The 13,131-nt window shown below is 40.5% G+C and overlaps 1 protein-coding gene across 2 annotated transcripts; it reads left to right on the forward strand.

Annotated features, from left to right (window-relative positions):
• The first annotated feature begins 322 nt into the window (after positions 1 to 322).
• On the forward strand, positions 323 to 10,201 carry rel (v-rel avian reticuloendotheliosis viral oncogene homolog). Of its 2 annotated transcripts, XM_072678151.1 has the most exons (10): positions 323 to 406; positions 1,009 to 1,029; positions 1,923 to 2,062; positions 2,186 to 2,334; positions 2,981 to 3,072; positions 6,703 to 6,843; positions 7,761 to 7,865; positions 8,144 to 8,359; positions 8,444 to 8,569; positions 8,673 to 10,201. In XM_072678151.1, exons 1-10 carry the CDS (start codon positions 400 to 402, stop codon positions 9,455 to 9,457), a joined length of 1,782 nt encoding a protein of 593 aa, XP_072534252.1. In that variant the 5' UTR covers positions 323 to 399; the 3' UTR covers positions 9,458 to 10,201. The 2 variants fall into 2 exon arrangements, with proteins under 2 accessions (XP_072534252.1, XP_072534253.1); XM_072678152.1 differs by lacking the exon at positions 1,009 to 1,029 and having other exon boundaries at positions 329 to 406.
• Positions 10,202 to 13,131: the final 2,930 nt, after the last annotated feature.

The following is a 13,131-nucleotide window of genomic DNA, read 5'->3' on the forward strand; positions in this document are numbered from 1 at the left end:
TCAATATATAATTGTCTGTCTCGGTTTTTGATATAATTCATATCTGGAACAACGGACCAATAGAAATGCATTACATTGACGGCCATTAAATTAATTTTCCCCCTTCGTCTGTAAAGTTGCCATTTTAGGAGATATATAGTTTTTGTGTGACATCTATACGAGACATGAAATGTAATAAAAAAATATTAAAGTCCGTTTCTAATTGAAATGTGTTACGCGTTACGTCTTCTGCGTGTGTGATTGGCTGTAGGCGACAAAGGGGAGGGGTTCTGCTGAAGGGGGAATTCCCCAGCGCCTTCACCTCTGGAGTAGCAGTTTACTCATTCACTTCAGATCTTATACACACACACGCACACACACACATACACACTGGACGCTGCAACAAGGGTGTCCACCAAAATGGATGGTGAGTAACAGTAAGCTATTTCACGCCTTAACAGCTTTTCTCGAATAATTGTATTGTATGACTCCCCAGTCACCCAGCCTGAACTCACAGCAGTGACTAATAGCCTTTACGGTTTTGGAGTAAACGGTCTGAAATTACACGAAGCTGTAAAGTTCTCTGTGGATGGATTATTCCCTTCTGCTAGCTGAAACTCTCTGTGTTTATGAACCTGATTCCTGTAACTGATGGCTGCTTGTTGTAACTTGAATAACCAGTTCATCCGTTAAATTACTAAATGCTTCTTGTTTCACAACTCAGAGGAAGTTTCGACCAGAAACAGTATGGGACTGTATATTCTTTCGATTTTACCTTATAACAAATTACTTTAGAAATAATAATAATTAAAAAAAAATCATATTCGATGAAACTGAGTAGCCTACGTGAACGATTTGACTAAAATCCATGACGAGTAAATCTGCACCAGGAAATCAAAATGAGGAACCTCTGGCCACTGGTTCTGACTTCAAGTTCCCATTAGCAGTATTGTTAGCAAATGCCTTGATTTTGCACTTGTTTGTTCAACTTTATTGATTTCCTGAATTATTCTGTCTTTTCTTGCACAGCTCCTTTTCCCACACTGAACAGTAAGTTCATATTACTCTTCTCTGTCAAGTGTAACTCTGTTCTCTACGCCCAGCATGCTTATAACTATCTAGAACTGCCTTTATTACTCCTTTTTTCTTTATCTACTTCCCTCTTTTTCTGACATGGTCGGGTTACTCAGTTCAGGTTTGTAGAGTGACAGTCACTTCCTGTGTCTTACATGCAGGGCAGGTAGACGTGAGTGAGGTCTGCTCTGAGGACATTGCTCTACAACACAGCTAGTCTTAAGGAGGTTATGTGTGTGTGTGTGTGTGTGTGTGTGTGTGTGTGTGTGTGTCTGTGTGTGTTTGTCCTTAATGCAGATCAAATTAGACCTCACAAGGACAGTATTAGAATGCTACCAGCTTAAAAGGTCAAAAAGTCCTAATAAAAATATCAATAAAAAATACGTATACGTAATAAGTGTGTGAGTATGGACGGACACCGTGCCTTTAGATATCTGCACGTGTGTATGAAGAGACATGAGCATCTCATGCCAGGCACAGCTGTGTTGTCTAAGCAGGTGTGTGACAGAGCTTTGATAATCATACTCTGCTTTTGTGGTCCACTGTGGGCCACTGACATGGGAGTGCATGTGAGCAGTGCACTGACAGGTGTAGCAAAGGGGGAAATTATTTGATGTCGGTTTTGTGTTGGCTGTGGTTCGAGCAGGTTCTGAGGAAAATGCCGTGGTCTGCAGATGTTTAGATGTTTACACTTCAGCGGGTCTTGTATGACCTCAGAGCTACCTGTGAATGGATTGCGATGTCTGTGGGCTCTCTGCGTTGATGCTTGCTAGACACCTGTCTAAACAGTGCCTTCTATGGTTTGCTGATGTAAACTGTTGTAGATTATTGCAGTCGATACTTACTGTCTCACCTCTGTATTTCATTAGTGGGAGAACCCTGTGTTCAGATCTTTGAGCAACCCAAGCAAAGAGGGATGCGCTTCAGGTATAAGTGCGAGGGTCGTTCAGCGGGCAGTATACCTGGAGAGAGAAGCTCTGATAATAACAGAACTTATCCAAGCATTCAGGTACTGGTAATACATTTGTATTAAAGATATATATATATATATATATATATATATATATATATTTAATACTTTTCTCTATACAGCAACTGGTTTTCTTAACTGCTTTCTTCTTTTTCCTGTCAGATCCTGAATAACTGTGGAAAAGGAAAAGTGTGTGTGTCTTTAGTAACCAAAAATGAGCCCTACAGACCACATCCACATGACCTGGTTGGAAAAGACTGTAAGGATGGTTACTACGAGGCAGAGTTTGGACCTGAGCGCAGGGTTATTGCGTAAGTCTGCCCTATTAAATAACTAATGCATCCTAAATGCTGAATTGTGATGTTTAAATACATTATATGTTTTAAATCTACATGAAACATCAGATAGATGGAACAGTCAGTTGAGAATGTTTAAAGATATCAGTTGGCTTAAAAGATCTACCGCTTTTTTCAAGTTTCTTTTTGTCCTGTTGCCATTTTTTCCCTAATGATGTTAAAGCATTACTGAGCTCCACATCAAAGTCATTCCTGTCTGCCTGTTCTCTTAGCGTGTTTAATGTCAGAATACCATACACCCACATACCCACACCCACACACAAACACTATGTGCATGCTGCTACAGTCCTCTGTCCATCTTTTTTTAATATATCAAAAAAAAGTCCTCAGAGAAGGGAAGCAGCAAGGGGATTCCCCTAGTATGCAAAATGCGTACCTTAGAGCTGCAGTGTTTTGTCCACCCCCCCAGGCAGAATTATCTGCCTGGCCATCTCTCATGGTTAACAGTTCAGAAAATCTATGTGGTTGCTATTGGTGTGGTCCATATTGGACATTGAGTTACTGGAATCTTCTAATTTGAATGAATCCAAGGTTTTCTCTCTTCACCTTCAGTCTAAGGACTTAGAAACTATGTTTAACAGTCAGTTGATTAATTTCACAGCTTCCAGAACTTGGGCATCCAATGTGTGAGGAGAAGAGAGGTTAGAGATGCCATTATGCAGAGAGTGAACCGAGGCATCAACCCCTTTAATGGTGAGATCACTTCTTTTTATTTTTTTTGTATTGCTCACACAAATCATCAGCAATCTCTTCTACCCTTCTAACATTAGAGCATTAAGCTGTGTAGTGGTGGAACTGTGTTTTCTGGAAACTAGTAGAAAGCTTCCTTGGACAGTAGAGACAGTTAATTCACCAAAATCAGGATAAACTCTTTTTTTTAATACTCTTGATTGCAGAAGAAACAATGAAATGAATGAGCAGGTGTCCCAATACTTTTGTCAATAAACTGTATAAACAGGCAACTCATTGTAAATCACTACATTATACAGACCGGTGACTTCCTTTATGTTATTCCTACAGTCATTGTGTTGAACTGTGGTGGTATCATTAGTATAAGAAAAAAAAGCTCACTTCTCTTTTTTAAGCAAAACTGTTGCACAACTGCCTGCGGTGTTGCATTGCATGTGACCAGGGGGAATTTATTCAGAGCAGGAATAGAGGCCCTCTCCTTTAAAAAAAAAAAAAAAACTGTGTATGCGCTGGTTGAAAACAACCAGAGGAAGTCGAAACCATAAATTATTTATTGTACATGGTCACGTTTAAATAATTTACAGGTGCCAAGTGGTTAATTACTAATTGGTAGCACTAAAAGGGCAACAGTAGAACAATTTTGAGGTTTTACAGGTTGTTTCATACAAAAGCCGTTTTAGTGCTGAATAGAATATTTTCACTAAGCTTCAGTGTGAATCAGCAGGTATTGTATTTGACTCTTGAGGGCTCACTTAATCCTCAAAAGTGATTGCTTCTCCTCAGCTTGTGTGCAGTCACTGTGAGGAGTCACTGCAAAAGGACATTTCAGAACAGGCTACGTTGTCCTGTTATTGCTTCCTCTTGGTCATTTAGGTTAATCTCCAAGGTGACTTGGTGTTTGCTCTCACTTCTGCTGTGAGGGCTCAGTGCTTCCTGAACCGATGATGTGTCCTATTCTGTTCCTTCCTAAAACCAAACCAGTGCTTTCTGTTCAGATACAGTATGTGAAGCTCACACAGAAGTCTTAAAAGGATGTAAGATATGGTGGACATGTAACATCATGTATCGGGCAGGCAATATCATAATATTTTACAGTTGTTGTGGTAAACTGCATCACAGTTTGCCTTTCTGAGCTTATTGTGAATATCCTGAGTGCCTAAATAACAGACTAGGTTTAATGACAGAGAACATACATAATTCTATTTAAATGGCATTAGTGCAGTATTTTATTGTTTTATGTTATATTATTTATATAATTTTGACACATTATGTACTGTTTTATGTTTATGTTAAGTTAATAAGTTTGGTGAATGTACTGAGAAAGTGTAATTTGCTGTAATTTACTACAATAAGCACCATATTACCCCACCTCCATGGCTCACCATTATGTCTAATTCAACTATGAATGACAGTCCTCTTGGCTGCGTCACTGTAGTGAGAACACTTTTGATATTAGTTGTGATGTCATGTGCATAAGGGAGGATGAGCCAGTAATGATCTCACTTTCACTAATGTTGTCCCACTGTTATTGGCCTTTTGACTCATGCAGTGTCAGTGTGTCAGTGTATTTTCTACAGCTATTTGACTAATATTTGAACAATATTTAAAAGGATGACGATGCCTGGCTTGGGTATGAGGTAAAGAGAAATCATGAGTGATGTGAGAAACTGTGTACAGAGTGCGCTGTCTGTTGAGGTGTGTAGGTGCTGTTAATGGCAACGTGCCCACTGAATGGAGGATCTACCTTTCCCTCAGCTCGCTCTCTGCATCTCTCGTCATGAACTCCCTCTTTCGTCCGCCACCTGCCCACACTAACCCAAATGCTCGCCCTATCGACACCCACAAGGCTTGTGTGTTCCTCTATGCGTTCCTGTGTGTCCCTTCACGCACACACACACACACGTACATATATATATATATGTATGCAGAAAAGCATGCACGCACACCACCTCCTCATTTTCACACCCTGCCTCTAACTTCTACACCCACTCACAGCCTCCCACCTTCTCTCAATTTATCAGCTATCTGCCTGCTTAGCCTTTTTTTGTGAGTGTGTCTGCTTCTCTCCCCATGTGTGTGTGTGCACACTCACTCCCATTCAGTATCTATCCTCCTCTCCCTCTCTTTTTCCCTCTTGGGTGCTTTTGTGGTTTGAGCAGAGGCAGTGCTCTGAGCGTCAAGTTTAGCAGCCTCTTCGCTGTAGAGTCGTCATCCGTCACCGAGCCCTCCGAGCTCTCTCGCTGTGATATTTCCACCTGTGACCTCACCTCAGTCTGTCAGCCGCACGTCACACCAGCAGTAGGCGGGATAGTCCACTGCAAAACGAGCGGCCGACAGACTCCTGAAAGAGAAAAAGAGTGGGCTAGCACTGCACACACTGAGAAACATCTTGACACGCATTTGGCGTGGGTTGTGAGTATGTGTGTGTGTATATGTGTGTGCGTGTTTCTCTCTCCCTCTCTGTGTGTGGGCATATGTGTCAGTGACATACCTGGGGATACCGCTGAGTAGTGTTTGCAGTGGTTTGACGTCGAGAGAAAGAGTCACTCAGAGATATCTGATATAATCAGAGATCTGAATTAAGTCATTTCTTAGGCTATCACTCTCATGCAATGTCATTCTCGTGACAAAGCAGTCTGGTTGCTTCCTTTCACCCACCCCTGGCTGTCCTCTTTACTCTTTTATTTCACCTCTAATGGTGAGATAATACAAAGATTAAATGTGATCTTTGTAATAATAACTGTAGTTGTGTGTGTGGGGGAGATGCTATGACAAGAATTCAGTATTGCAATACTTAAAAGCATTTTCGTGATGCACAATATGGATAACAACACATACAAAATGCACTTTGTAAACACTGCTGTCAAAAACAATGACATTGATGATATTCAATGTTTTTTAAGTACTGGCAATATCCATGAAAGCATACTGTTTATGATGAGGACAAAATGTATCATGATGACAAAATATTGTCATGTCATTTTCCTAACCACTACCCAACCTACTTGTTAGTACTCTCTCATTACTATCTCCTGTAATGCCTCCAGCACTGGAAGAGAGTGAGGACTGACACATGCACAAGCAGCCTCCACCTCTTTTTGAACGGTCACTAATGCAACGTCACTAGGCAACCAACGCGCTCGAAAGAAAGCACCGGGTTCCCAGCTCAGATGCATCGGCTACCAGACGTCCATGCCGGCCAGCATCATGCTGAAGTAATGTGGGGAGTGAGAGACATCTACCCATCCGGATAAAGCAAGGCCAATTGTGCTCATTTGGGCTCTGGCTGCTGATGGCAGGCAACATGATCCCAGGATTCGAATCAGCGATCCTCGGGTCATAGTGGTGGCATATTAGTCTGCTGGAGCCCCTCCCACCCCCAATTTTAGTAATAATAAAACATGATTATCCATTCTATGTAAACATAGATCCATAGCGCAAGACCACTTTACTGAACGCCAGGATTAAAATCCAATAATAAAGTGCAGTACAGTACGCTTTACAGATATTGCACAGCATTATGTTTTGAGAATACACAATCACGGTTAGGTACCTTGCCCAAGTATTAACAAGAATAAGAGAAAATATGTACTAAAGTGTGTGCTGTTTATGTCTGTGTGTTTGAACCTGCAGTTTCAAGGGAGCAGCTCTTGCAGACGGAGGAGTACGACCTAAACGTGGTGCGCCTGTGTTTCCAAGTCTTTCTGCAGGATGAGACTGGCCGTTACAGCATTGTGCTACCCCCTGTCATCTCTAATCCCATCTATGACAACAGTGAGTGGCCAAAACCACATCTCCTGTAGCACTGTAGCAGATTTTTTATTTTATTTTTTTTGATGAAGCTTGATGAGCTATGATTTGCGAAGAACTCGAAAGCATACTCAGGACCCCCCCAGTTTTATGTACTTATGTACTTAAAATGAACTGCTCTCTATTAATGCTATGAATTAATCTGTAACTACAATGTAGTTACATAAGTACGGAACGGAAGTGTTAGCCACAAAAAGACCCTTAAGAGTTCAAGGCTTGAAGATGGTGGATGCCTCAGAATGCAGACATTGTTGGGGAGCATAGCTAGACTATATGTGTAATGTTTCAGAAGTCATTCTGCTGTCATTGGGGCATATTACATTACAGGAAGTGAGCATGGCCCCATTCAGCACTTCCTGAGTTGCTAGCAGTGTGAGTACAGTGCACAGCGGAAGCCTCTGCACAGAGAATTTTATGGGCTAGTATGCTTGTCCACACCACATATGCAGTTAGAGTGGGTGTCACAAAACTGAAGGAAATGTTTATATATCTCACGTGAGGCGCGAACAGATTCTTCTAATGGTAGCAGGTAGCATATAAATTCGTATGAAGATTGGAAGATCTGCTCCTAGATCTGTTTTTTAAGTGACATTAAACCCCTCCATGATAGACAACTTCATACACTCAAAGTGGAGGCCCACTCAGCTCCACCCTCACATTCTAAAACAGGACCTACCAGCCTGCTTTATATTTAGCCACTTCGCGCACTTCCTGGTCTACTAGAGCGTTAAAGACCTTTCTGCTTGTTACAGTTATAGACAGAGTCAGAGTGGAATCCCAATCTTCTTATCATAGCTAACGCTTGTCTGTGTTTTTTGTGGCCTTGTTTGCTGAATAGTGACCTGATATTTTAATCTATGACTTTTTTGCCCTTTTTCCAGGGGCCCCAAACACAGCGGAGTTGCGCATTTGCCGGGTCAACAAGAACAGTGGTAGTGTGAAGGGTGGAGATGAGATCTTCCTGCTTTGTGATAAAGTGCAGAAAGGTACAAAAGTACTTCTTCTTCATAGGGCACTGAAAGAATTTCTTTGTGGTCTTAAAAAAATATACTTCTCTACACAATTTTCATTCTTTTCATTTCTCCATCCTTTTGGTCATTTCGTCATTCTGTCATTTATCCTGCCATTGGGCTCCAAATGCAGTGACAAGCTTTTGTTTGGACAGCCCTAAATTTGAAGGAATTTCTACATACTTTCTCTTATCATTTCATTCATTCACTCATCTTTCACCTCATCCCTCCATTCCTGCTGCGTCACTCTACAGATGACATAGAGGTGCGTTTCTTCACCCAGACCTGGGAGGCTAGAGGCTCCTTCTCTCAGGCAGACGTGCACAGGCAGGTGGCCATCGTGTTCCGCACACCTTCCTACTGCGACACCTCCATCTTGTCTCCTGTCACTGTGCACATGCAACTGCGCCGCCCCACTGACCAGGAAGTGAGCGAGCCCATGGAGTTCAGATACTTGCCTGATGATAAAGGTAGGACTTACCTTCTTCCAAATCTACACAAAATGTCCTATCCTCAAGTTGTTCCCTCGCTCAACATTTGTTTATTTCATTTAGATCCTTATGGTTGTCAAGAGAAGAAGCGGAAAATAGACAGTCTAATGAAGTCCTTCTCCAGCTTTCCTTCTGGATCTATGAGCTCTATGAACAGAACAAAAGCAGTGACCCAGAGAATTAAAACTGGTAAGAAACTGCCTTTTTGATTGGCCTTTTTGATTGGCTTAAAGATCGGCTCTCAGCACTGTGTATGTATACTCTCACACCTATTAACATTTATCTTCCACAGAACCATCAGATTTATATAGAAAGTTCTCCATGAGACCAAGTCAACACAGCATGGTCAACAACACTTATCAGGCCCACCCCATGATGCCATCAACTTCAGCATCACCAGCTCCAGCAACATTCAACCCAGTTCAGTGGCCCAATTCACTTCACTTGAACACAGCAAGAAGCAGCCCTGGGCCCAGTAATGGGGCTGGCATGCAACAGATCAACCCAGTTAACCCAGTTCCCACCCTCAACACCACAGGTGACGGAGGAAGCAGCCTACCCTTACTGAGTTCAATGGACCTAGATATTCTTAGCCCCCTTGACCCCAGCCAGCCTCGGCAGGAGCAACAAGACCAGAGTGTTCAGCAGCCAACTTACAGGAAAGAACCGATGCCTGCTGGAGAAGCCATGTGGTGCAATTATGATCCCCAAGGAGCTCCAGGGACGCAGAATGGGGCACCAGGCACAGGTGGGATGATGGGGATGGGCTACTTGTACACAGACAGCCAGGACGGGAGTGAGATTCTACAGAGCCTGGTGGGCCCTCAGACAGGTCTGCATTTAAAACAAGAGCCTCAAAGCCAGAGCAACCTGACCATGCTATTACCTGCCAGCTCAGCCACTTCTGACTGCACACAGGCCTTTCCCATGTATAACTATCCCTTAATTAATGGCAGTCCCCAGGAGGCCATGAGGCAGGCGGCCAACAGTGGAATGAACGGGCCAGTGCAAATAAACACACAAACCCCATCCTACCCCATGAGTCACGAACTGAACTGGCCCTACTATCCTCAGTAACAACACACTGCAGTTCAGTAAAGAGCAGTACAATGGATTGTAAATTCAGTACTGCATTAAACATGAGGAGCACAATATGTAGGCTATTATTTTGCTGTTTTGGGATTGAAAAACAAAAACTATAATTTCTGCTGTGAATATGGGCTACAGTTAATGCTTTGTAGGTTATTATTTTTTTCATTTCCTTAACATCAGATGAGCTCATTTAAGAATGAGGGACCAATTACTGTAAGACACCACTGTTATTTTTAAAAGGCAGCATGATTTTGATAAACATTTATGTACATAAATGTACATAAAAAATTATGTACATGTAAATTTGAAGGTCATATTTGGGAATTCTGGAAAAGCTTTCTCATGTGTGGCAAAGTAATTCTGTTCTCTGGAACTTGCAGGGATCTTTGATCTCTGCGTAATGGCTATGTCATGTTAAACAAATGTTCCATTGAAAGTTCTCAAAATACTGTGTTTAAAGAAAATGGTTTCATACACAAGGCCTGTCCAGAATAACTGAAGTTATGTCATGCATTTAGATGATGTTTCATATTTTTTATGTTTTGTTATATTCAATATTCACTGGAAAAGATAGTAAAGATATACATTAAGATTTGTTTTGCTTGTTACAATTTCACTTGTACCACAATCACTGTTTTCTCAGTTGTACTTTTTGTTTATTGTTAATGCATTGTTACCTTTTATGAATGTTTGGTATTTTTATACAATAAAATGACCTTTAAATGAAAATTCATTGTCTTTTGTTTCCTAGATGTTTAGATTGCTACATTCATATTCCCAATGCTTGTGTGATCGTTGTCCAACCTCTTTTAGTCCACACAGACCATAAGACCACCACGTGTTTCATTGCTTCCTCTGTGGCACAAGAATGGCATTGCAACATCCCACTATTACATACACACCTAATAACCATACCATTAAAACCACAGGCAGATGGAGTGAATAACATAGATTATTATGTTTCAATGGAGTCTGCATAGGGATCTGAGAGACTTTAACAAGGGCCGAATTGCGCCGGCTTGACAACTGGGTCAGAGCATCTCAAAAATGTCTTCTTAAAAAAGCATCTCAAAAAAGCAGATCAGAGTGCCCAGGCTTACCCCATACAATGGGCACATTAGCATCAGAAGAAGATGGCTTGGTCTGGTGGATCACGTTTTCTTTTACATCATTGGACAGCCTGGTGCGTGCATCGTTTACCTGCAGAAAAGATGGCATCAGGATAAAAAGAAGGCAAGCTGGCGGAGGCAGCATGATGCGCTCTGAAATGCTCTGCTTGAAAACCTTGAGTCCTGGCATTACTTTGTTTCGTACCCCCTGCTTTAACATGGTTGCTGACCATGCTGAAGTACACTCCTTCATGGCAATGGTATTACATCATACCAATAACCAAGCTGGGATATGTGAAAGAAACAATTTTCATTGTACTGCCACACCACAAAACGCATTTAGGAATCGTTTAAGGAGCATGGCAAAGGCATCAAGGTGTTGACTTGGCCTCCAAATTCTTTAGATCTAAATTTGATCAAGTATTTGACCTAACAAGTGCTGAACAAACAAGTCTGATCCATGGAGGCCCTACCGTGCAACAGATAGGGCACAAAGGATCTACTGCTAACGTCTCTGCAGGTCAGAACTGTTTTTAGGGCACAAGGGAGACCTATACAATATTAGGCAGGTGGTTTTGCTCTCATGCCTGATGTGTCTTCTTGATTAATAAAGTATAATTTGTCAAATCTAAAAAGGCATATTTGAAATCCTGTTTGGCTTTGCCTATTCCAACAACTAAGGCATGTCTAATGCTATGTAGCATTGCACCATAAAATACATTTTTTTGAGGTCAGTTACACCATCACTTTTGCAATACTGGACTGTTTGTCATATGACAATTTTAAAGCAACCCGAGTGCATTTTCCTTTCACTTTCTCTTTTGAGTGATATTTATATAGCATTCTGAGCACTTTCAAAACGTAGAAAAACATATATATATATATATATATATATATAAAGAAGACTCTATGAAATGCTGTATGTGAAGTCTGAACCACTGACGCTCACTTTAAATGTTACTGCTGAATGTTTACTTTTAGGGGAAAAGTACTGAGAATATATAACTATACTTAAGTGAAAGTATGATTTTTTTTGTGTGAAGAATTTTCTCAATGAAAAGTGGAAGTATAGAGCCAAACATATACTTGACTGAAAGTAAAACATATTTACTATTCAACTATCTACTACTATCTAACTACAAACTCAAGTATATGAAATAAAAATACATAGTCAACAGATAAAAGTTGCAATTATAGAATCAGAACATCCTTTTATTAATGTATTTACTTACTCACTAGTGTGTATAGGTGTGTTCATGCATGGGTTCATGAGGGGCCAAATTCCATCTTTTCAATGGTCACAAATGGTGACTATAGTTTTCTTGTCTTGTCTTGTCATTATTTATTTAGCATTAAATGAACTTAAATGCTGGCCATGGGCTCATCACACTGTACATAACCTCAACTAGTGAGTCTGCCTTCTTTTAGCTCCTTTTAAAGCATTTATTCAGTATTTGAAATTCTTGTGAATTTGGTTGCCCCAGCACTCGCATCGCTATCCTCCATTTTTTGCTCTTTTTTTTCCAGACAAAAGTAGTTACTCCCTTTCCATTCCGCCTTGCACTGTGGGATAATAGTGTCCATCATAACCACAATCAAATATATTACGTATAATATTTATAAGTGGCATTTCTGCGTTGAATTCACTGAGAAATCACTTGTTATTTTAGATTTACTGAGATATGCCTAAATTAAATATTCGTAATTGCAGCTGTACGTTGACTACACTGAATGTGTTCTACTTATGTTTTTTACATGTAATATTAAGCCAATAAACTCTCAACTGTGAGACCAACAGCAGGGTTAAACACTTAACCAATGAGTAAGAAAGAGGCACACACAAGAGAATGCATGCTGGGGGAAAGACAACATGAAAGGATGAGTAAAACAAGTAAAACACTATGCAAAAACATGATACCTAGAGCCAATGAGTGTGTGTGTGGGGGGGAGGGGGGTAAAAAGCTCCAGTGGAAGTAATGAGTAATGTAAAGGTCTGAACTAAAATGTAACAGGTACAATTTGTATTCTTTGGAATTGCAATTTAGTAAAAGTTGTCAATTTCATCAATACTGGAGTAAATGTACAATGTTTATGTACAATGTTTAAAAATAATGCTCAAATAAAACAACACACAATGTGAATTATTAGACAAAATTCTGAATTATGATCTAAAAAACACCCCAAATCTATTCTTATTTAGTGTTAGTGTTTAGTGGCACTGCTTTCTTAACAACAGCTTTTCACATTATTCGACATATAAGAAACATTGTGAGAGGAATGAGTAGCATGCCTGCCCTGGAACCTTGCCAGGGCAAAAACATAGTCCCAGTCATTTCAAGTGTGAATAGCATGAAAAGCTTGTCCGCCCTGGAAACATGCCAGGGCATAAAGACTGACAATCAGCAAAATCAGTTCCCATCTATATATATATATACATACATGACTTTCTTAGTATACCAGATATATTTATTACCTCAGAAAATATTAGTACTAAGAAAATTGTGAATTTTATGAATGTGTGCGCTTGGCCATTTCCAAATCTTTTAGTTA

This window comes from Salminus brasiliensis, chromosome 4 (assembly GCF_030463535.1).
Source record: "Salminus brasiliensis chromosome 4, fSalBra1.hap2, whole genome shotgun sequence".
Classification (NCBI taxonomy): Eukaryota; Metazoa; Chordata; class Actinopteri; order Characiformes; family Bryconidae; genus Salminus; species Salminus brasiliensis.

What these genes read in the sequence shown, in the direction of transcription:
- rel (XM_072678151.1), top strand. An exon ending in TCCTTTTCCCACACTGAACA is followed by an intron (nt 1,030 to 1,922) that starts GTAAGTTCATAT and finishes GTATTTCATTAG; the next exon opens with TGGGAGAACCCTGTGTTCAG. An exon ending in TTGTGATAAAGTGCAGAAAG is followed by an intron (nt 7,866 to 8,143) that starts GTACAAAAGTAC and finishes GTCACTCTACAG; the next exon opens with ATGACATAGAGGTGCGTTTC.